Source organism: Astatotilapia calliptera, chromosome 9, assembly GCF_964374335.1.
Source record: "Astatotilapia calliptera chromosome 9, fAstCal68.1, whole genome shotgun sequence".
NCBI classification, from domain to species: Eukaryota; Metazoa; Chordata; class Actinopteri; order Cichliformes; family Cichlidae; genus Astatotilapia; species Astatotilapia calliptera.
The window spans coordinates 23,042,874-23,068,321 of NC_137430.1; the positions used below are offsets into that span (position 1 = coordinate 23,042,874).

Genomic DNA, 25,448 nt, shown 5'->3' on the forward strand with positions numbered 1-25,448 from the left:
ATACTAGAAACCATCAAAAACACACAAATTTAGGTGGGTTTTCAACATAAATTAATCAGTGGACAATTTCATATTTTATTCAACAGGAAAAATGGAACATTTTCTTCGAATTAACAGAAAATTGCAGTTTTTTTATATTAGGAAAGTTTACAGATTAATTTCTTAGGCTGAACGGTACCCAGCCATGCTGATTTACTAGAATGACATATCTGTGTAATGACCTTAGGTTGGCCAAATACTGAAATCCAGAAATGTGGACATTTTCAGAACGTACTTAGACTTCTTAACCCCAAAAAAATGTTTTCTTTATAGATTATCATCAGTCTGGCTCATTTAAGGTCAAATTTATCTGCATGTGATCCACGTATGTACTAAAATGAGCTTCACAGCCGTGCTCTACATATATGAATCTATGGGGAAGTTCTTTTTTTGGTGATGTGGAGGCGACAACAACAACAATAAAGCACAAAGCCAGACAGCCAGTGGGCTGCAGAGGAAATCTGAACAGTCATATCTGACCTTCAGCCTCACTCATAACCAGATTCCTTGTTAAATTCGGCATCGTGCTCAGACCTTATCGTCGAGGTCGTCGTCGCTCTCGTCCATCTCCTCCAGTCGGAGGCTCCACTCGTACTCCACGTGGATGTGCGGGTTGAACTTCCCCTCTGCGGCCTGCACGAGCTGACACACACAAACAAATCCGTTAACTCAAACTGCAGCTCTACACAAACAGATCATTACGGCTACGAGACAGAGAAGGTGGATCAAAACTGGCTGCTAATTAAAGCCCCCAAAAAACTATGAATGGGAAGAAGAAGCAGCGCAATAAGAAATAATGAGGCAGCGTAAAGAGACTAATGTCACAGGTTAGACTGAGTCAGAGCCACAGTGAGTGCTGAGCATCAGTCATCATTCTTTTCTAGACGGCAGTAATTATCCAGTTTGTGATCACAAAAAACAACAGCAGTTTTTAAAAAAATGTATTATTATTATTATTATTTCTTTTTCTTCTCAAACAGTAAGATTTTAAAGATGTTATTTACTTTTCCCCACACGTGTACCTTCAATAATAATAATCCACAGCTTTGCCCACCCAGTCAATAACACCCATTATCCTAACAGTCACTGATTTGGCTTTATTATTTACTTCTTTTCTCTTGTCTGGCACATCGTTAAACTAAAAAAAACCCTGAGACTTGGAGATTTAACTGCTCTCTGCAGCCACTGATGATGCACAGGACACAAACATGAACATCTGGAGGTTGTATAGAGATGGAGATTTTACAGATATATGGTATTAACTCAGGGGAAGAAGGTATGTTAAAAAAGGAGGGGGCAGGAAAAATATTGAATTAAATTTATTTGTAAAAGGGGCAAATGTGAGGAATAGATATGAGGGATTTTGAAAATTGTTTAAATATAAAATAAGGCACAGAAATATGAAACTGCAACACAACTGCTAAACAAATTTATCAAACAGAGGAAAAAAACGTAGCTAAAGTAACAGTTCAACATGATTTTTTTTAGATAATAGTTTCTATTTATTTAATTTTTATTTATGTTTCAGTCTTTCATTTATTTTTACAAATAACTGGAATTAAAATTATCTTCTTTATTGAGGCACCAGACCTGAAATTCTACCATAACACAGAAAATTTGTTTGCTTGTAAATTCCTGCTACATGATTGCAACTAAAACTGGCACACAGATATATTTTAGGCCCCTGCAGGTTCTCATGATGTCATCATTTTGCCTAGCAACCACCTAGCAACAGGCAAAAATGACCCATTTGTAATGTTTAAGCACCTGCAACACCTCATAAAAGCATCGCATCAGATTAATTTCACAACAAAACATTTTATTTAGAGAAAAATATTATTTTTCATTACTGCAAACTGTGACATTTACACTATCAATACTCAGCCTATGAAGTGAAGTTCACTGTATTTACAAGTTTAATGTCAAATCAACAGCTGACTATAAATGCGCTGTGAAGGTGTGGAGATGAGATTTCAAATCAGCTTTTTTCCAGGATGTTACAGACTTTTAAAAATGTGCAAGCACATTTGTAAAGAAAGCTAACGTACGAAATCCCTTTCTACTGCATGGGTGCATATTCAGACAAAGTGTTGCATGCCAGTTTGTCATTATATACTTCATATGGCGGTGGGCAGTGTCTGGATGATAAGTGGTCGTGGTCCCTTAATCATACGAAGAGGTAAATACACTTTGTTGTGTATGATCACACAGCGAGTCCAATATTTATCTTTATTCATATAAACAAGATAACTCCATACTTTTTTTTTACTTTTCTCAGTGTGATTAAAAATATCAGCTTACCAAATCCACAAATAGACCAAATAACACTGCAGCATGGGCACGCACTAGTAAAATACACACATGCTGCACACTATCTGGCTCTAAATTAATGATTTGATGTCAGTACAGAGGATGATTTCACCTTTTATACTGTCTACCTGTCGGGAAAGGTGCGGGTGAAATAGACTGAAGTCCCCTCGGCTTACCACTAATTACATCTGAGGACATAAGGACTTATGTGTGACACAAAGATCAATAACTTAGATCGTCTATATGTGCTCGAGCTAATAGCCAATAATCTTAATCACAGATATAATTCAAGTACAAATCTAGTTAATATGTAAATAAAATGTTGTTATAGGCACATTTTCCTGTAACAATAAAAGATTTGTCCAACTGTGTTTATTTTTCAGAGATTCCAAACAGCATTTAAAGTGTTTTTCTGTCTTCTTTGCTCATATGACTGTTAATAACAAACATATATCAACCATTACTTCCACTCTGCTGCTGCTACCGCCCGCGGCTGGAGAGACCTCTGACTGCCATCTAGTGTTCTCACTAAACTGCCCGGTAACTGATGAACACCCTTTATGTGGCTGTGTGTATGTTTGGGGGAGGACGGGGGGTTTGTGTAATGTTTCTGGGCCTTTAATGATCTACTAAGATGTCCAGCTGGTCGGTCCTATACTTACTGCCTCCTCACACTGAGTGTTCCTCAGTCGCCTGGCAACGTCCAGCGCCGTCTCTCCATTCTGATTGGCTGAAAGGGCGAGGACGGACAATCAACAGTTAGGAGTCTGATAGGTGATGGCATTAACTGGAGGACGAAGCTCGGCGTGTGACTCACTGATGTCGGTGGCAGGCTTGCCCCTCAGGAGTAACTTGAGGCACTCTGGCTTTTCGTACATGCAGCAGTAATGCAGGGCGGTGTTCCCCCACTCCGTCTGCTTATCCAGGTTACCGCTGAGTTAGGAAAAAAACAAAAACAAGACTCGCGCAGTGAGGTCACATGCCTGAGGGTGTTTTCCACAGTCGTGCAGCTTTAGGTTAATATGTTATTGCTCAGGATTTTGAGGTTTAGCATGAAAGAAGAGGATTGGAAACAGCACATTAGACGTCTTGAGTAGAGGTGAGACATTAAATCATTCAAGAAAAACTACAAACTACAGCTAATGGCACAGTAGCAATCTTTAGATCTTCTGCAATTCCCATGAAGGCAACAAAAAAAAATATTAAAAGACAAGTCCTAGACATGGGTTTAATTAATGAGGGGGTCTCAGTTCAGCAGTGGAGACTGTGTGCAGTTGGAGCAGTGGTGGGTAAACAATTGAAAGGAGAGGAATAAATTAAGGCAGAGAACAAGTGCTTGACCCATTTCTGTTTGCCTTGTGGGAATCTGAGCTGAGCTGAGCCGTGTGAAGCTTTTCCTCTGCACTGCTTTATTAGACTAGAGCACAGAAAGTGACTCGCAGCAGACAGACGGATCAAATTTAATACAGGGTGTTTACACCAAGCTGTGCTGTTTTATACACAATTTTACTCCAAAGTACTCGCGCGTGTTTTTATGAAAGTTGAACAGCTCTTTGCACTCCTCCTGAGCCAAGCTGAATGCACGCAGCTGCATTTTCTAAAAGGTTTAGCAGCTCTTTAAAAAACAAAATGTACCTGTTCTGCACGAGGAAGTCCACCAAGTGCAGGGAGGTCTGGTCAGCAGTCCGTACAGAGTAATGCAGTGCAGTCTCTCCAGCTTCCTGCAGGGGGCCATCAAACACAGCAAAGACTCAGTGGGGCGATCTTGGGGAGCATCCATTCTGTATTCTCTCTCTGTCTGCGACTCTTTCAGCATTTAAACAAGCTGCAGTAAACAAAATGGCTCCTAAAAATAATACTTCTGCAGGCCTGATGCCGGCTTTTGTCCATTCCTGGGAGTCTCTTGCTTTTATTTCATCTGCCTTGCAGCACCAAAGCTGGATCTAGGTGGTGGTGTTTTAGATTCAGCATTAAAGATGGAGGTAAAGGCGAAACATATGGAGCTAACGCTTAAATTTAGTGGATCTGTTGGCATCTGAGAGGGGGTCGGATTTAATCACGCACTGCTGTCACGCTGTCTGTGTTTTGAGTTGGGGGTGGGAAGTCACGGTGCAGCCCTTTGGATGCACTGACAGCAGCAGATCAGATATCGGTGAGTCAGACTTCACAGCGCGTTCAGCAGCACCACCCCCCCACTCTCCGTCACCAGACGATATCCTCTTTTATTCCTCTGCAGCATTGTGCACTTAATTTTTCATTAGGGAACGACCGTGTTCGGGTTATAAAACCTTGACCCATTTACGTCAGATTAAGTCTTATCACGCATGTTGTTCACGGTACTGTATCCTCACCAGACACTGCTTGTTATTCAACTTTCATTTTTGCCTAAAAACAGCAAAAAGGCAAGAGAACAAAAGCGAGAGGGGGAAAAAAACCCAAAACAAGCTGAACCACAAAATAAAAAACAGACGCATGAACTGAGCCGCTACAGATGTCGCCATCTAAATATATGTGGACCCAAAACACATGATGCCCTGCAATGTGGTGGAGGTTTGCTGGCTATCACCACCTGCTGGAGAAGTTAACCCGGATGACTCAGAATTTTCCAACTGTTACACCCATTTCTAACTGCCAAATAATTCACCAGCTGGCAAGAACGTGTCAGCAGCGGTGGTGTTGCTGGGAAGAAACCACACATGAGGATGAAACCACTGCAGGAACACGCACAGAGCACTGACCAGGCGGCTTCTGAGCGTCGCAGTCTGCACGTGTTATGATTCCAGGCATGTTTTTGCATAGTCCTGTCAGGAGAAGCGGACAGCTCTGGCTTCAAGTGTTCATGTTTGAATTCATTTGAGCTCCTCAAGCCATTTAATGGTTTAATTACTGCCCATTTCCATACAGGGTTCATTCATGTGCTTTTTTTCTTGATTATTTGTGATTTCTGCTCGCTGTATGACCCTCTACTGGCCTTTTAAACTTTTAACCCTGTGGCTGATTTTGGCTTAGAGTTACCTGACAGTGTGATCTGTAGCTGGCTACAGAGAAGCGAGGTGTCGTCAGAGTTGGATATAATGTTTTGCTTTACTGGCATAAATGGTCCCCATCTGTAAAGATGCACTTTTTAAGGCACAATTTTATGATCTTCAGCAAATTGTTTTAGGCGTGCAATTTTATGTGTAGTGCTATTACAAAGCAGATGTGGTGTTTTACTCTCTTATAATCACAAGATTACGCTTCTCCATTTTCTTTCCGCATTGCATCACTTTGGGGAGATGTCCTAGGCAGCAAGTTGAAGGGAAATATGACTGAAAATTATTCTATTTCTTTTTTTTTCTTCCATAACATATAGTTAATAAAGCCTGGACTTCATTGTTGATCCATTTTCTGGGCTACGTTCCACTTTTAGAGCCTTTTCTTTAACAGTACGTTGTGTACACCAGAGCTTTTGTTGCCAATAAAAAGTTTCTCTTCTGCCCTGTAGGACCTATAAAAAGTCCTATAATTTAGGCTTCTGCAAACTTTGATAGTCTACAGTTCCTAAACTGTGGACACACAATAAAAGAGAGATTTCCTTCAAGTTAAACAAATAACTAAAAAGTTTCAAAAAACATGACTTATTATAGAATTTCCCAGAGGTACCTACCCAAGGGATTAATAAAGTTCTATCTATCTATAAGACTAAGAAAACTGTTGGACAAATCTAACACCGTCAGTCTTTAAAAGCACTAATGTTTATTTTTCGATTCACCTCTACTGACATTGATTTCGACACCATAAAAAAAAAATGTTTGAAACAAAATTATCTTATCGTGTTTTTAACTTTGGATAAATCAGACCTTTAGATGTCTCTTTGACTCACCGGTCCTGCCTCTGGAAGCGGCTCCATAAGCTCCACCCCCTCCGCATAGACCTGAATAAGTGCCAGCAGGTCCCTGGACTGAACCGCCTCAAACAACTCGATCATTTTAGCTGCCGCAGACGTGCACGTCTTCCTCGCGTACTTGTGGTCCACATACTTGGCGTTGATGAACTCCTTCCTCACTGTCCTGTGGACAAAATGTCAAAAAAAAAAAGTTAGAGAGTTGAGTTGAGAGATAAAGATTTGTTTATATATAAAACTTACATGTCACTGGAGGGAGTGGGCTTTGGTGATGGGGAGGGGAGGTTTCCCTCCATGATCTCATTGAAGCTACTGTTCCCTACATTCTTGGCCAGCTGTGGGAGAAAGAAGGGAAACATCAGCAACCAAAGAAAGACACATGATGTATCCCTGCAGCTTTACAGATTAAAATTGGCTCCATCCTGTCTTCACAATACTCTTTCATGATTCCTCATATTTCAGGTGAAAACAGTGAAGGGTGTGCCTCGAAAATAAGATCAGTTCCCTCGACAGGCCGTTTGTCTGACTCACCAAGAGTTCTGAGGTTCCTAACTTGTCGAGCTCCATGGACTGGATGCGGGAAATGTGGACTCCCATCTCTCGGTGGATGCCAGAGCACTCGATGCAGGTGAGGATCCCCAGGTTGGTGGACAGCCACTTTGGGTCTATAGACAACAGTGTAACACAAGTTATTACGGCTACAGGAGGCTGATATATAAACAGGTGGTGATTTGACCTCCTACAGTGGGGATGTCAAACTCATTTTACATTGTGGGCCACATATACAGCCCGCTTTGATCTTAAGTTGACCAAATCAAAGAAACTCTCCTTTCTTCCAGTCTAAATTTTAAGTATGTATTTATTTCCTGAGACATTTTAATACAAAAAGTGCAATTTTAACAATAAATCTCAGTTTTTCTAAATGATAAAGAAATGCTGCTTTAAAAACAATGTTTTCACTGTGGACATACTGTGTAAAAAAAAACAAAAAAAACAACAACCCCCAAACAAACAGAAACCTTTAGATGACTTTTATTTATTACTTAATTACTTCTGTATAGTATGAATAGCAATGAGGTAGGTCTTCAGCCATCAGTAAAAATTTTGTAAAATGTATGAAAATACAGTTTGAAGTCCAAACTTTATGCGCTCATTCACATTTTCCAGTACCATCTAGTGGTTTGGATTAGAGTCTTTGCCGGGACAATTCTGGGCGCCGGGCCTTATGTTTGACAACCCTATCCGACAGCATCGAGGGCTCAGCTGATAAACCTCCCCACATGTAGCAAATCTTACATGCAGCATGCAGTTTTATTTCCTTTTTAAATTGCTGCTGCCCTGCAATCTGCTTTGCAACCCACCTCCGCTACAGATGCCTCTTTTCAAGCTCTTCCTGACTTCTTATATAACTGATGCCTGTTCTGTATTGCGTTATGCTTGCCGCACTAGTCACCGGCCGCAAGCACTGTGACTTTAAAACCGCCACAAAAGCATTTATAGTGATGCTTGAGGCGTGCTTGACTCTGATGACACAAAAGAAGAAGTTGAAACAGGAAACAAAGCGATTGCTTAGGTTTTTTTCTTCCTCCACAGAATGTCTCATCTTTTCTAACTGATGCAACACTCTCTCCCTCAGTTTTCTGGAAATATCTGTGGTCCTGCATTAACACTGAAATGCATGTAAAGCCAGACCATTCGTAAGGGTAACAGCACTAAGCATAAACTGCCAGTTAGGCTTTGCATGTCCACATGTACCATATCCTCAAATCACTGCAACAGAAAACAACCATCTTGTGAATAAACTAGCCCTGATTGAGCTGCTAAACCACAGCTTATTTTTCCACTATATTCATTGACTTTATTTATTAATGCATCACCACTGCAAAGCACAAAGGCGCACGCGCACAGAGATGTGGCAGATCCTCGAAACCTCCAGAGACTGAGCGACTTTGCTGACTGATGTTCTGATGCAATCCGGGGGAATTAAGGAAGCTTTAAACTGTGACCTCAGTGATGCTGATGCTGTGAGGCGAGGGGTGCTGCTCTGTCTGAAGCTGACAAGTTAACACCAGAGGAGGCTGGTGGAAATGATAGAGACAGCCCAATAACCCGGTGAGTCATGCACACAAACACAGACTGCAGGAAGGCACGTGCACACATTTACACAACACAATTAACAGATGCATTGTGAATTTATGGGTCCTCTATAGCTGATTAATGCTATCTTACAGATGAATTTCCAGTCAGAGCATCGAATGAGCAGCAGAGGGAACAACGAGGTGACCTTTGAAAGTCATAAAAAGGTCCTTCAACCACCAAATTAATTTTATGTGTTGAGGAAAGGGAAGCATGGGCGTCACCTTCTCGGTCAGATAAAGGAAAACAACAGGAATCAGATGCTTAAATCCACATCTGGAACATGTGTTATGCCAAAGCCATGTATATGAACGGATGCAGCAACAAGAGAGCAGACATGACAAATTACCTCCGCTCTCTGAGGACCGCAGGGGTCGACGAAGCGTGTGTGACTTATGTAACATCGTGATGTAATGATGTTGTTTCTCAAAGCCCAGAAATGTTTTTTTTTTCTCCCCCAAGAGATAAAGTCCACCGCCCCAGTACTCTGCAAGCTGCTGTGTATGTTTATATAGACAGAGTGGAGTGTGTGGATGCAAGCCTGTGTGTGCTGAGAGTCAGAGGGTCTGAGTGTCCACGGCACTCCTGAGTGCTGACTCTTTGCTTTCTAATGTGAGGGGGAGTATCGGGATAGAGCTGCGCCCTGAATGCTAACAACACCAGCATGCGCGCACACACACTGCAGTGTAGCTCGCTCAGCAACCATCTAACTGAAGGACACGGAGTTCAAGGCAGCGGTGACATTGTAAAGCTACCGAGACAGGAGAGCGGCTTTAAATAAAACATGGTCCACATTTAAATGGACTCACGCAGCTCCACAAACACACCTGCAGCTCCACAGTCGCAGCAGACTTCATTGCCCGGCATGCGCAGCACGTCTTCTATGATGGCTTTGGTGAGGTCCTCTAATCCGTCCTCCCCTCCGCTGCTCTGCTCGCCACGAAACGCCATGTTTAATGCCTCCTCCTTGCTGTTGGTCAGCACCGAGATCCAACTGCAAGAGGGAACATTGTTAGAGACATTACAAACAATAAAATAAAGTTTTACTTTATTGAGATAAAAACAGCTAGGGGTAAAGTTAAGGAGAGCAATTCAGCATAGCATCATTTTGTGATAAAATGTCAGGAAAGCGCCCATCACAGGTTCTTAAAGCCTTCGGTGACCTTTTATCTTGTCTAAATGCATCAAAATCACAAAAATACACAGAAAAGCAGCAACAGGGACGCTAAAAGGAGGGATTATGTTGCATTTTTGCTTTACAAAGATGCTAAAACACACAAATATTTGCCCATTCTTTGGTTTCTTCGAAAAGGTTAAAGAGGAACCAGTGCACCCACGCAGGCCTGTGGCCGTTACAACGAGGCGGGCGTACAAACACGACCTCCTGCATTTCACTACACAAAGCACAATCTGCACACACGCAGCCGATCACAGCCCTTCCTCTGTCACTGCCACTCAATCCCCTCTCAGAGCAGACAGACAGTGGGCACACAAACCGATGCATTCGATTGTCTGTTTATTTCCATGTGTGGAAAAACAAGATATTTTAATCCACTAATGCGTAGGTGTGCAGATGCCAGGCCAAAAGTGTTTGCGTGTTTGCTTACAATATGCATTATAATATGCTGCCGGCCTAATTGCGGAAGAGCGTGATTACGTGAAGCGAGCGCCCTATGAAACTCTAAATATTTGAAGGGAACTACAAAGAAGACGACGCCATCGCCGACACCACTGCAGTTGGAATTGCGTGACGGAAGGAGCAGAGCAGAGCCGCGAGTGGCATCCCAAAGGACTACAAGCAACATGAAGTGTTCAAGCAGGACTGAGCGAAGAGGCAAAGCCACAGCGAGGCTGGAAGATCGACAGTATTCAGACTCGGGTTTGTTTTCACTCCTCTGTGTTTATGAGTGATTCGGCTCCGGGGGAATCACATCTTATGTCCAACAACGCCATCACAACACTGCATTCAACTGTTTTTGTTTATCTGTACGCAACTGCTGATCTCATCCCAGCTCCTGTTTGTTGGGCAAGCTATTAAAAAGCCTGTAAAGCATGAAAACAAAAATCACCAAAATATAATTTTTTTTAAATGGAGTTTTAATTGAACCTTGTGACAATTTTTTTTAAAAAAATAATTAAATATTAAACAAATATCTGGCTTTTAAAAGAATACTTTATTGCTTAAACGTGTATTATATTAACAGGGTTAATAGTTTCATTAAAAATCACATACGTACGTTGACAATCGATTAATCCCAGTTTCTCAGTTCTATTCTTTCATTGTTATTTGTGTTTTATTTTATTATTTTAGTGTTGTGGCCTTTGTTTTAAGTTAAAGTAGGGTTGCTTTGAGCTTCGAGAAGTGAAGGCCTTTAAACACTGGTCGTGTAAAATCTGGGTGAATTTTTCATGCTTTAAAAATATTTTTCTGACTCATTCTTAAGTCCGCCGCTCACACTGACCGCGTACTTTCACTGGATGAATCTGTGATATTTATTCTTTCAGTAGACACTCGGTCTTTCAGATTTTCACATGAGTATAAACAGATCTGACCAATCAGACCAGCGCATTTGGCAACAAGTGCGCTTGTAGATCAAAACACATACCAGTACTTTTCTAAACATATTTATTTACTTAAATCAAAATCTGATCCATAATCCGTCAAGCAAACAGGAAAACTCGTGCATTCATCATCCTGTGACTTATTCTCACAAACTGACAAAGCTAGTTTCACTTGAAATTTCTGGAAAATTGAGGCGGCCGGTTTCCACAACACGATGACAAATTAGCGACGTTACATGGTTACCGCAGACACCAAAAAACGACTGTTGCACAGTTTAACGTGCCTGCAGCTGCTTTACTCTGACCAACCAGCCTTAATTTACAAATTTAACTTTCTGTTCGTCCTCCCACATGGTAAAAGCAAAGCCGTGTCTTTGTGACATATTAATTATTCAAATTTCACATGAATGCAGACGGCATACTCTGCACTGCAGAACTGCTCCTGTAACTCAAAAAACACAACGTACAGGCTTTTATATAGTTCCCAAAAATTATCTAACGCTTGTTTTTTTAGCCACAATGACGACTAAATTTGTCCTCATGGAGTCTGACTACACAGACAACTCGCCAATTAACAATATGACTTCTTGTGTCATAAATACGATTCGACTTCAACAGAAACGGCAAAAGTGAACAACGCTAAGGCACTTTTTTATATCACACCTCCTTATTTTTCATGTGCAGTCACTATAACACTGCTGTAAAACGAATTTAAACACGTTAAGTGTGTGAAAGGATCTCTTAAATAGGTAGCACAACCGTGGTTATTCCTGTGTATGTGTGTCTGCTCGTGCGTGAGGGTATGGGGAAGCAACAGTATGAAGTTACAGCGACCTGAATTACTCCAGACCACCAATCCCACTGCCATCCTCGCTGCCACAGAGTCGCAGCCTCACTGCTCTCTACAAAGTGAAAAACACTTCCTGTGCTCAAGAGTGACAATGAAGCGACACACCAGCGACTAACCGGCGTCCAATTAATGAAAAACCTTTAGCTGACAGCTAAAGACACCTTTAGCGAGATCACACATAGAAGAATAAATGGGTGTGTAGACTGAGGCGAAGTGGTGTCAGACTGATTCAAACAGCGATAACAAGCAGAACGAGGATCATGTGTCTGTCGTTACCCTGAAGTACTCACATGACAAACTCCTGCTCATCCTCGGCCTGGAAATGATACGTCCGGTTATCTGCAAACAATAAACGGTGGAGTTAAAAAATGCAAATGTCTACTTTTGCATTTATGATAGCCAGCATGCAGCAAACGATTCTAACGCTTATCTGTGTTCTTAATACACTATTATACAAAGAAAACTGCATGTGGAGTTTCCACAGGTCCTTTTACAAGAGGCAACTCTCATCATATTACAAGTGTTTGTCACAGAGCCATTCAGGCATGCGTTAAAGTGCGTGACCGTGTGTGTGTGTGTGTGTGTGTGTGTGTGTGTGTGTGTGTGTGTGTGTGTGTGTGTGTGTGTGTGTGTAACTTACGAGAAATGAGATCAAAGCATTTCCGGTCCTCAGTACTTGGTTTCACCTGGCAGGTGAGCAGGTTGAGTTTGACTGGCTGCCTGTTGGACTGTAAGAACAAACACAAAGATCACACACTGGACCACAGTGGAAATATTACACACAAGCACAACACCGTCCTCACATCAGGGACATAAATATTTCGTTGCTTTGGGGATTTAAGTTCAGTCAAACATCTCAAAATGAGAAGCAGTCGACATGTGTATGCATGTAAGCTGGTGTTCCTTGGATGAACTGCAGTGACTGTGTGGATCACTTTTCATCGTTCAGTGACATCATCGTCGTATTACCCACAGAAACAGTAATATCTGTGGGTAATATCATCACCTGGATGAGCTGGCGACCCGTCAGCCTCTCCTACCTCATTGAATAATTCACTGCCATTAATAACTGGATGTCTTCAAATTCCCTTCATCTTAATCCCGGCAAAACTGAGGCTCTAATTTTCAGTTCTTACGATCCCCACCAGGAATTTTGCTATCAATATTATTCCCCTGCATTTGAATTTTGAATCTAAGAATCCTTGCAAAACTCAAACCTCTACTGCCACCCAATAATTTAGAACTTTTAGCAGTCGCCTTAATTTTCTCCCGTCTGATTCCCTCTTTCTCTTCAGCCAGTCTTTAACTGGTCCAGAACGCAGCAGCTAGGCTAAGCCTCCTGGCAGTAGCGTCTTAAGGTGGCACAAATTGCCTGGAAGTGCAAGTTCAAGAACACCCACCTGGCCAGGTCACCACTGAAACGCCTACATCACCAAATTCAGCCTTAATGTATGCATGCTCCCTTAATCACAACGTATTAGTACCGGCATTGTCATGACACGAGCGATTATACATCATAGCCTGTTATTTTTGTCAAAGGTCTATTTGAACACTTGGGTTCACAAGAACTCGTGCAGGATGTTTCATAGATGCATCTATGGTTTCATTCAAACAGTTGGGTGTCCACGCCGCCCACCCGCTCGGCCCTTAAGCCTTCAGTCTGAGTGGTAACTAGCCACAGCTCACATATCACCCCTGTTCTTGCTTCCCTTCACTGGCATCCAGTGAAACTCAGAATCCATTTAAAAAGAAAATTATTGAGAACACATGAAGCCCTACATGGCCAAGCTTCAGCACATGCAGCAGCCCTTAAACTGTTCCACACTTTTTAGGGCTGTAATAACAGAAATGCACAGTGATAACAGAAATGCACAGAAACCTTCTTTGATGTTTGGCAGTAGAGCCCATCTTGTTTGACTGAGGGGTCTTCATATTGTTCATTTTGTCAGAAACAACAAAAAGAAATTATATAGAAAAGGAGAGAAAAATGCTCATGTTTGAGTAGCTGGAGCCACCAGATGGTGGGTATATTTTCATTTTAAAAGGATTTGCATAATTCTCGTAGATAATTGTATCAAGTCATGTTTTTATTATTCAACAAAGCTTCTGCGGTCCGAACTACAAGCTGAACTCAAGGTGCCCCCATTAAGACAGTGGACTGAGCTGGCTGTGCTGTGTACTGTAATAATTGGGTCCAGTTGGCACGTACATACTGAGCATTGTCTCCTGCCAGTGCCCGGGCAGAGGGGGGACGAGGGCACGTGCTAATGAAATGCTAACAGGCTGTTATGAGCCTTGGAGTTGGTGTTAGCCTGCTGGCAAGATGCCACATCCAACTAAAGCCACCTAAAGTTCATCTGCACTGAGGCCTGAAAAAAAGGGAAAAACCTGAAGCGGCGGTAAACTGCTCTCGGACAGAGAAAAACGATTACAAGCTCAGTATGATAACCGCTCAGTGGGCTAAATTAGAAACTGAGGTCAAAGATTCAGTTCCTCCATCACAAAACGCAACAAGAGAAAACATTTTCCTCTCATATCACAGGCGACCACTTCCTCAGAGCTTTGCAGCAGCAGCGTGAAAGTTCAAAACAACAAAGCTCACGTTCACGTCAGTCGCGACCATCCTGATCCTCCCCGCTGTGTTACAGCTGGAGCAACTGCTGTGTCTGCTGGGAAATAAGCCGCCAGAGTGCCAACTCCACCAAGCTCATCCCACACGCCCGACTCGCTGCCAATCCTCACCGGTTAGAAGTAAATAAGGCTGAATTCAAACATTTGCATGTATGCTTAAAGCCGTCAGGGATGATTTATCTGATTTAATCCACAGGCTGTTACTACACAGACATGCTTGCGGATTTGTAAGGCTGTGCTAACACCGGCACGCTCACAGAGACAATATGCTAGTGTTTAGCAGATATGGTGTTGACCATTAGCCATCATCTGCTACTTAGCTCTAAACACAAAGTACAGCTGAGGCTGAAGGGAGCGCCATTAGTTTATTTGTTGAGGTATTTCAGTCTGACCGCAGCGATGACTGACCCAGAGTCCCCGGAGTCAAATTGTTAGCATAACGACAAATAAAACACATCTAAAGTTTCCTGGTGATGTAAACACTTTATGAGAGGATAACATCTGCTCTGTTCGGTATTTCAGCTACAAACAACAGAATATATGTATAAACTCTGCTTCTCACCCCCGTGTGTGGTTTGTGGTAAGTGTGTCTTCCTCAAGCTCAATTCTGGAAGTTTGGGGGTTTCTGCAGCATATAAGCCGTCCTACTTTTAATCTGCACGCACAAACCACACAGTTAACTTGCAAATTGGAACCAGTCCCAATCAGTGGGTTGATATAATCTGCCAATACAAAGATGCATTTGTGTTATTGGCTATTTTCTTTCTGCTATGCACAGTTAGGGAAGGTACTGTCTGTCCAGCAAAGAAGCTCTGATTTCCTACCAGCAGACGAGCGTCACAACTAACAGCTTGTCGCCAACTAGTTTGTGAAAACTGGACAATAAAAACAAAAACGTGGGAACCTTATCATGTATACGTTTGACGTTTTATCTCTGCACTACAGCTGTTATAGTATTTGTATTTTTTTTTCTATTTTTACTAAAAAGCAGTATAGTTTACATGTGAGTGTTAGTGCAATATTGCTTCCTTGTGTGCTATACTGAGGGGGGTCTGAGTCTAAGAATTTCACTGTCAGCAGTGATGTGCCATTGTTACCTCTCTTACAAAAAAAAATCCCACAAAATCAAAATCTACAGTTCTCAGGGGCTCGCCAAAGCTGGGCAGCAGAAGTCTGGACTGCTGGGAGATGATGGTTCACTGTACTGTACAGTGGAACAAGAGATTCATATCATGGATGCGCAGCCAACAAATCTGCAGCAAGATTGTGAAGCTGCGACGTCAATATGAACCAAACTCTGAGGAATGATTCCAGCGCCTTGTTGAATCTATGCCATGAAAAATTAAGGCAGCTCTGAAGGAAAAGACTGAACTAAACTGAACTGAATACAGGTATGGGAATATTGGTAAAGACATATATCCAGTACCTGCTGTGCTCTATAACAAAAGGCAAGGCTGAAAGAATTTAATTAAAAATAATAAGTGCATATATTAAAATAAGCCACAGCTGGTAGCTCTGCAGATTTGATTTGGCAGATTTCTGTGCAGGATGCCCTTCTCGACACCCCAACCTTCCCCCAAAGGATTAATAAAACAACATTTCAATAGTTGTCTCGCGCCGACTTGTCAAAGCTGTATGAATTAATAAATCACATACAAATGATACTAATTGCTAAATCGATTCTCCTGGATACATTTAAATAATATTAAAAGTCAAGTTAATGTTGAAGCTCAGTTTATTTGTTGGTTATGTTATCAGGTTGTTTGTTTGTTTGTTTGTTTGTTTGTTTTGGAGGGGGGGGGGGTCACTTTAATCTGAATTGTATTTATAAGCTGTAAGAGGAATTTCAATCAGAAAGTCTTGCTTTTAATATTGACAAGGTTCAAATGTTTTTGATGACCACACTGACGTAAGTAAGATTCAAGAGAAGAAAAAAACCTTTAGGAGCTTTCAGCAAACACTAAAAGCACCAAAAACATAATAAATTCCTGAACAATGCATCGTTTCCTGTTAACAGACGGACTGTCCGAGCGTGATGAGACACCTGCCACTGCTCTGCCACAATTAGCTAAGAGCTACTGATTGCGCTAAGCCCCCCCCGACAGTCCAGCTGGTCCCGTGGGAGTTTCGAGGCTCTGTAGGTTACACCTCAGTGGCCGGCGGTTGACAGAATTAACCCAGATATACGAGCCCCGCGTTAGATTCCCGAGGTCCGGAGCGGGAAAGAAAACATCACACTGAAACTTGCCTGCTGCACAAGAGCGGCAGCGGTGGCGGTACCCTCACACTCGCTCTGAGATGAGTCACCGAGGCGCAGCAGGCAGCAAGGGGGGGGTAAGAGGGTGAGGCAAGGTTGCCATGACAACCCATTTATGTCAATTCCACTCTGCCAGCCTCCAGATTGTGACGAGAGAGAGAGAAAAAAAAACAACAACAACCTCCCCACATGATGTTCTCCTTTTGATCCGCACAGTCAGTGCTGAGGGTCACGGGGTTCATATGAGCAGCTGTGCCTGTGTGTGTGTGTGTGTGTGTGTGTGTGTGTGTGTGTGTGTGTGTGTGTGTGTGTGTGTACTCACTGTGGCATGAGAGATGGTGAGGATGCCCCCCTTCACTGAGCACTGCCTCCTCTGCCACACCTTCCTCAGCCTGTGAGAGGCGAAGGGGCGGGGTCAATCATTAGAGATATTTCCTGCCTGCTTTACATTTTAATGCGTCGTGAACGCACACTACAGCGTTTTTTTATTTATTCGCTGTGTTAGCAGCTTACCCATCACTCTTCTTCAGCAGGTAGCCTTTCTTCTCACTCCCAAACTCCTTGTTTCCCTGCAGCTGGTGCATGCTGTAGCCACCCTGCTTGCTCTGCGAGTCCTGCGCAAACCCACACCATAACACAAAATAAACACTTTGTGTGCACAGAACAGAGAGGCTTAATAAAGACATGCAACACATAGACAACACACACACAAAAAGGATTCTCTGACATCAAAGTGCTTCTGAAAAACAAACCAAGAGTGAAGACTTAAAAATAAAAGGAGGTAAAAGGCATGCTCTGCAACATCTCTACAGGGATAAAGCACTCTACTGTCAAGCTGAAGAACACAGACGCCAGCATGCTCAACATGCACCAACACTTACTCTTCTAGACTTGATTCCAGACAAGCAGAAGGCAGAGAGGAGGGGGAGATAGAGGGGAGAGGCGTGAAAGATCCGGCTCAGGTGCGAGAAAGTGTGCTACCTGCCCGTGTGTTAACCAAACCTACAATCCTCTGTGCTTATTGTCTAAAAGTGGTGCTACAGACAGAATAACTGAAATGTGAAAAACTGTATATATTGTTTCATGCAGACAGGCACACCGAGAGTGTGAACGTGTGAACCGAGAGGGTGTGAGCTAACGCACAGCCGAAGCAGCCTGTGCTGATAAGTAAAACGAGCCGGCAGTGCTGGCATACATGCCAACCCTCCCGATTTTTCCGGGAGAATCCCGAATTTCAGTGCCCCTCCAGAAAATCTCCCGGAGCCACCATTCTCCTGAATTTCTCCCGATTTTCCACCCGGACAACAAAATTGAAAAACCATATCGCAGAATTCATAGCGCGGCCAGCCAATTCCAGTTTCCAACAATGGCAGCAGCTATTTAGTTTTAATATTGCTCTTATTTCCCTTTCTGGGTTGCAAAAAAACTTTTAAAATATTTTCTGGTGAGATTGTAGCTGTGTAAACTTCAAATATCTGAGCCGGCGAGAACACCAAACTCCTGACACATCGTCTTCAAACCCCCGCGGTCTTTCGCTACTCGGGTTAAACGTGATATATAAGTCACTTTGATAACTTAAAAACGTTATTGTTTGGCTTTTTCAGTGTTTTATTTGTTCGTGAGTAAATTGGTTTGGCTGAGATTAAAGTTATTCGATTAGATTAGATTAATTTAACTTTATTAATCCCTCGGGAGGGTTCCTCCGGGGTTTTCACACAGCCTCTGAATTTGGACACCCCAGCCAATAATAACGGTGACATTTAACGTATTTTATCCGATAAATAAACACTGTAAAATGTATTTATCACCCCCCCCCCCAACAGCCCTTTTCAATGTCTCCCTAATTCTGAGGTCTCAAGGTTGGCAAGTATGAGTGCTGGAAAGTGTGTGAGAGTCGGGCAGCGAGTGGCTCTCCACTGAGCAGCCAGTGAGGCACAACGCTGGTCACCAGCAAAGCCTACCACACACTGGCTACCAGCATGGTACAGCACTGGGCACTCGCTCGGTGCTGCTGGAGACAAGCTCCAAAAGTTGGTGGTGGCCAGAGTGAGAGGACGTGAAAAAAAAGGAGGTTTCAGAATGACTGGGATGACTGAGTCAGGCCTGTTTTCAGCCCAGTACAGCTTAGTTTGTGCTGGGCTGGCAAGTTGTGAGTTTAAATTTGGCTTTGTGTGGTAGGGTGTGACCTGCTTACCTCCTTCTGGTCCAACTGGAGGGAGGACTTGATCAGATCTCGCAGGGCAGTCAGCTGCTTCTTCTCCTCATCCTGAGTTTGTTTGATCTGCAGATAGTGAAGTAAAGATATAAGAGGAAAGCTAAGAGGGCTAATAATGCACTTTTACAGAACTTTAGTTTCCCTTCTTTATTATTTATGCAATGTTCATTTAACCAGGAAAGTGTGACTTTTGAGATTAAAAATCTCTTTTACAAGAGTGTCCTGGCCAAGAAAGACAGCAGTATAATTAGCTGATAAAAATAAAAAACAAAAAGTATGTATAAACTTTAAAGGCAATAAATGAAACATCAATAAAAGACAGTGTTTTATACCAGAAACAAGGGCAGTAATATTCAGGCAAAACATCTACAGCCCAAATGATCCAATCACTTAAATCGCAGAGTTTACTTTTGATTTGTGAAGATACACTTAGGCGCAGTGAATGTACCAAACTATTAACTGCACTGCTCTCACGTCAGCACAACCAAACATCGTAATAAGGAGCTGAAAGACTGAATAATGTCTGATCCAAACGTGGCCCAAGTCAGGAAAATTTCAGGGCTTGAAAACAACAGTTTACAGGTGCTGAGAAAAAAGTTATAGTGAATGGACTGGTTCTGTCATAGCTCCACTTTCTTCTTTACTTAGGCACTCAAAGCACTTACATTTACACCATCTTACATTTACACTCCGCTGAACGCATTAGGAGGATCTCGGGGTTCACTGTCTTGCCCGAGGATACTTTGCTTTACAGACTGATGTGGTCAGGGATTGGCAGATTGGTAGACTAGCAGATGACCAGCCTATACCTCCCTCGCCCAACAAGTTATGTGAGGTCTAGTATTTTCCTGTATCATGACAGTGGGTGCAGGATTGCCCAACTTTTCTTGCTTTAAAAAGTGCAAGAGCATGATATTCTGAGAAAACTGCTGCTTCAGGAGAAAGCACAGCAGTGCTGTAAATAAGAAGTGGTGGTCAGCATTTGGTGAAGGATTATCCTCGCCTGTGTCAGAATGCTACATTTGCTTTATTTATATATATATATATATATATATATATATATATATATATATATATATATATATATATATATATATATATATATATATATATATATAATGTGTAATTAAAGTGAAGTGAAAATAATTCGGTTTGCTCATTCTAACGATGCTTCTTAGTTTTGTCCAGGAAAGCAGGTGACCGACTCTTGGGATAGCTCAGAAGTTGTTTTCTATGAAAAATGAAACCCTATAATGAGCAGGAGATGAAACCAGAGCGAAGAGGAGTTTTACATTGTAGAGATCAGCTGCCAGCTTCTCGATGTACTGCTTCAGCTTATCTGCTGTCTTCAAGCCATCTTGGAAGAAACTGGGGGGGGGAGAACAGAGATAACACGTGAACTTCACTGGCATTAAAAGTCATCCAGATGCGTGACATGTGATCAAATCTCATGTGTTACAGTGAGCTTGGTTTGGCCTTTACGAAGGTCACAGAAAGAGAGAGAGAGGGATAGGGCGATGGAGGCAGTTTAATGTATAGCCGGGCTCGTTCTGGCACAGGAGTGCTGGGCAGATTTGCAGAGGTGCTTAGCACATCCTGAAATCCATTACAGATGTGTCAGCGGTACACACCTCGATGCAGCTCCACGGCCGCAAATCACCACTAATGATCTCCATCTCCATCGCCATCCCTCTCTCTCTCCGTCGATGCTTTTTTCTTCTCGAAACATACATCTCCCTTCCTCTTTTCATTATTTTCGCTGCCACCGCTTTCCCTCTGCTTGTTTTCTTTCAGCCTCTGCACCGACAATCCCACATCTCTCCTCCCACTCCAGCGTGCTCTCCGTGTCAAGTACTGTTGACTTTGCAGAGTGTCAGAATGCACAGTTTAAGTGTTTATACTGCAGTTTTAGAAAAGGATTCACCTCCCTTGACTTGACCTCCCTTGGCACATTTTGCTGTGCTGCATAGTTAGCGATGGATTCATTCTACTTGGCGTTTTTTGGGTAATTTAATAACTGACACCCATTACGACTACAGTTTCTAACAACCTTTTATTTGCCACTTTTAGTGCAGAATTGAGGGAAACATTAATCTAACACTGCGGTAGTGTTAGATTGTAACTTTCTTAATTTTAGAAGTCGATTAAAGCTGAAGTGAACACAAAATTGCCTCCTGCACTTTCCTCAGCTCGCCATCCGGCGTCCTTATGCCTCTAATCCATCACCACTGCAGTTTTTCTCTCCATCAAGGCCCAGGTTGGACAGATTAAAGGGGAAGTGTATTGTTTTCTCCTGGTATTATGACAGGAACTAGAACGCTGAGAGATGATCTGTCATTCTGTCATGGGCCACAGTTCTGGCGTGGAGAGCACCAACTTTATTTACCCGCCAAACCCTGGAGCTGTCAGAACGCATCTTTGTGAGGACCTGTGCATATTTATGAGAGCTATATATGTGTTCCTGTGCACCCTGCAGAGCTGTGATTCATGCAGGAGCAAGAAAATTGACATCAAGAGCTGCACGGCAAGACGGAGAGTGAGGCAGCAACCTACTTCTTTTGAAAGAGTTTCGTTGGTGGGTGTGATGGACATGCCAGGAGAGCGTTACATATGGGTTAGGGGGATTAAGGTGGTACTTACTTGCACTGTGCGTGGTAATACTTAATTAGATTCTGAAGGAGGTCCACTCCTTTCTTGGTCTTGATCTCGTTTACTTTGATCAGGTACTGCAAGAAGGGGAGAAGCAGAGTTCAGCCATGAGTTGAAATGTAGGGTACGTTTAAAGGATTTCTGGGTTTAATGAGGTATAACATGCCAGCACTGTTACACAGACAGTAAAAGCTTCTGCTTTTGCCTTAGATACTTATAACATGAGCACTTTGCATTATGATAATCTCATCTGAGTGCACATATGTTCATGAGACCTTTGATGTGCGAGCCAAGCCTGCCTCAACACTGTGGGAGCGGAGACCAGACAAACACTGTGAAATTCCCTTGTAGAGCAGGAGAATACCATCCGTCTGCCTTGATCTAAATAAAGTTTCAAAGGGTTGATGGGAAATATTTAACATTAGCATTATTTAAAAAAAAAAGAAGAAGAAAAAAAAAAAGGAACAGCCTCTAGAGAAAGTGCTTTGTAGGCTGTGTGCTCAGTCTGGGTGCCTTCAGACGACGCTCCGACCAAACAAACAAATAAAAGAGGATCTTAATCTGAAACTAATCCTTCAGTGTGCCAATCCAGAGATTTACAAAGAGTCACAGCTAAAGACCACTTTTAGCACTACGGGAAATTTTACTCTATTACACAATACCGCTCTGGAGCCTGTGACGCCAACATACAGTTTCAATTTGCTCCTAGTATTGTGTTCAGATGCTTGGGTGCATTAGCACACGCCTGAGCGCGTGTGGATGCGTGCATATGCGTGTGTGCATGCACGCAACCCCCGCTTTGTCTGCCTCAGACAGCCTGTTGGACGGGAGATTATCCACATTTTGTGCCAGGCTTGTGCAGGTTCAGTGTTTCGCAGCGAGCTGCCGAATGTGCGAGTTTGGACTCTTTTGTGTTAATGAGCAGCGACGTTCGCACTGCTGCCGCGTCTGGGCAGAGCAGAGCACAGCCTGCTGAGCCCGGCCTTTCCGCGCTCGTTCACCGGCAACGTGGGATGAAAAGGGTGAGAGAGTGACAGCGTCCTGTAATCTGGTGATTGAGTAACGGCGAGAGAGCGAGCGCACGAGCGAGTGTGAGAGAAATGAGGTTAAGTGGGATGAACAGATTGTACCACTGACTGCAGCAAACGCCCTGCACACAACAGCAGCACCACTGATATCTCCAGCCTCTGTGGCTGTTGATTAAGAGATTTTTGATCCCAATGATTACTGTAGCTCCTCTTTCTTTTTTTTGGTACAACACCTTGTACACTTACAAAATGCTTCAAAACATAGACAACATTTTTTAAAATTACAGAACAGCATCATCTAATTCCCATCAGTAGAATTTAACTCTAATCTATATATTATTTTAGCTGCAAATCCGAACTTTTATAACACCGATGCATGTTATAACTCAGAGACACCAACCATTGTATACATTAGGTAATAGAGCTGGGCGATATATCGAGTTTTTAAAACATATCGATATATTTTTATACGAGATATAAGATGTGACAATATCCTTTATATCGATATAGTCTATGTTACGTTATAATTATAGTTGTGGAGCCGCAAGTTTGCCTCTCTTTCGTCCACTTTTGTCTCTACGCAACGTTACTCCGCCTCGCCTTCACTGAAGACAACTCCCCCTCCTACCCCATCGCTTCACGTGCAGGCAGCGACAAGACGGACACGGCAAATCTCCGTTAACGAGTTACTGCGCATCGCCCCATGCGTGGGGCTGGACGGCGTCAACGTGCTAACGAGCTAAACATGCTAACCCTAAAATCCTTTCATTCTCTCAAAAGTTGATAGCGCGCCTTATGTATGAATTCTGGTTGTGCTTGGTGGCCGCGAACCGATTTTATGTGGTACACGGCGTTCAGCAATCTGTCAAAAATGTTTTAGTACGACTTTGGTAAGCTACGGAGCTGCACCGCTTGATAGATTGTCGGCGCATTACGGCTACCGAGGAGCTTCGCGGAGTGATACGTACTGTGCATCAACGTAATATTACCGTATTGTGTGTGTATAAGGACCATAAATGGCACCTGTAAGAGAGGTGGTTATGAAGCGGATTTCAAACTCCAGGCTGTCAGTCACACAGTACAAGTTGGGAACAGAGCAGCTGTAAAATCTGTCTGTCTTTGTTATTATGCTCAGCGTCTTTTAGTTTACATTTTGACTGCACAATTGTGAGCTCTTTGTTTAGCACAAAAACAACCTTGTTTTCTTTTATTTATGGAGCATTATTATTTAATGAATGCTCATAATTTAATTTTGAGTAATTTTTCATGTACATCTGTGCTGTATGTTAATAAAAGTGCCTGTGTGACATCTGGGACACAGCTTTGACTAAGAACTCTTTTTGTTCTTACTTTATGGCTTAAAAAAAATATCGAGATATATATCTTATATCGCCATCCAGCTAAAAAATATCGAGATATGAATTTTGGGTCATATCGCCCAGCCCTATTAGGTAACGTCCCTGAACGCAGCTCATCTCATCTTACAGCAAATCTGCACGACCATGTGAAACAATGATAAAAACATAAACATCCATGGCCCTGCCAGCTCATGCTCATACATTATCTGAAGTGGTTTGACATCTCTGAATATAAATATTAATGAGTCCACAGGCACACCAGCGCCTGGTGGGTCATGGAGTTTTTAAAACTCCGTGTTCAGCCTCTACACTGAGCTATATTTGTCCCGAATACACAGAACCAAGCAGTTATGTTCTCATTATAGTGCGTTAACATGTTGTTTTTTAAGATAAATATATTCTTGAAACCACAAAGTCATCAAACTGGCGTTTTCAGTGAGGCCGTTTAAAAAAAAACAACAAAAAAAACAAAACACAAGTGGTCAAAACCACAAAGATGTTTTTATCCTGCTCAGAGGACTCCTGTCGGTCTGGGAGGACAAAGCAAATCAGCACGGATGTGCAACGCTCTCAAGAATTTTAAAATCAAATCTGGGACTGAGGAAGCCAGCGAAAGAGGAAGTTGGAGCTAATGTAATGTAGGAGCTACAACTCGTCTTTGGCATTCAGCATCAGCTGGAGGCGGACTGCTAAATTGGATAATGTGATGGTCTTCTGGAATCATGCGAAGATAAATCTCCCTCAAGTGCCGGTTCAAACATTTCTGCAGCAGCGTATGAAACACAACGTGAAAGGAGGCGCCGTGTTGAGCCTGCAGATGATCATCATAAACAATATGAAGCTTCTCTGTAGGCTTAAATGAATGAAAGGCTTCTCCTCTTTCTTACGGTGCTTTAGAGTGATTGGCTGTAAAACCACTTTCCTGTTTGTTTTTTTTAAATACTTGACATTTTAAAAGGATAAAAAGGGAAAAAGGGGGGAAAAACATCATTTATATATAAAAACAAACATGCCATCTGAATGGGGGGGCAGGGATAGGATAGGAGTACATTATATGTATCCAAATACATCCACATGTTTTTACATGCCGCCTTACAAGAAAGAAAAAGGATGTTTATAATTTCCAGCCATATCTCAATAGCTCAAACGCTTCCTCCTTAATTTTGGGGACATTCTTCCTGTAAACTTAACTTTCTGTATCATATTTTTCTATTTAATTAATTCAGGAGGTTTTAATGTTTTTCCAACCTTCTGCTTCGGTGCCATCCCTCTAATAAATAGATCTCATCTTGATTTTGGGAGATTTGACAGTGCGCAACAAATTTAAATGATCAAAACGGGAAAACACAAATATTTTATAAATATGCCAAAAGTTTATTTATAACTAAAAATTATGTTGTTAAATATTCACATTTTTAAACCCAAATTTGAGCCGGACTTCTCTACAATTAATTAATTAATCAAGCAACAACGTTCAACCACTAAAACCACTTTTACCTTCAGGAGTAACTCGAATCAATAACCAAAGAA

At 42.3% G+C, this 25,448-nt stretch overlaps 1 protein-coding gene across 4 annotated transcripts in view; it reads right to left on the reverse strand.

The window, feature by feature from the left end:
• asap1b (ArfGAP with SH3 domain, ankyrin repeat and PH domain 1b) overlaps positions 1-25,448 on the reverse strand; it is an 83,332-nt gene that overhangs the window by 11,537 nt on the left and 46,347 nt on the right. For all 4 annotated transcript variants that reach the window (XM_026179898.2, XM_080306083.1, XM_080306084.1 and 1 more), the window contains exons 7-21: positions 21,524-21,609; positions 20,176-20,251; positions 18,863-18,949; positions 17,182-17,282; positions 16,991-17,060; positions 12,421-12,508; positions 12,071-12,119; positions 9,196-9,362; positions 6,764-6,897; positions 6,476-6,567; positions 6,212-6,398; positions 3,985-4,070; positions 3,167-3,282; positions 3,012-3,079; positions 574-681 (exon numbers count right to left, since the gene is read on the reverse strand). In XM_026179898.2, coding sequence (XP_026035683.2) covers positions 574-681; positions 3,012-3,079; positions 3,167-3,282; positions 3,985-4,070; positions 6,212-6,398; positions 6,476-6,567; positions 6,764-6,897; positions 9,196-9,362; positions 12,071-12,119; positions 12,421-12,508; positions 16,991-17,060; positions 17,182-17,282; positions 18,863-18,949; positions 20,176-20,251; positions 21,524-21,609 — 1,515 coding nt within the window. The remainder of the gene's footprint in view (positions 1-573; positions 682-3,011; positions 3,080-3,166; positions 3,283-3,984; positions 4,071-6,211; positions 6,399-6,475; positions 6,568-6,763; positions 6,898-9,195; positions 9,363-12,070; positions 12,120-12,420; positions 12,509-16,990; positions 17,061-17,181; positions 17,283-18,862; positions 18,950-20,175; positions 20,252-21,523; positions 21,610-25,448) is intronic.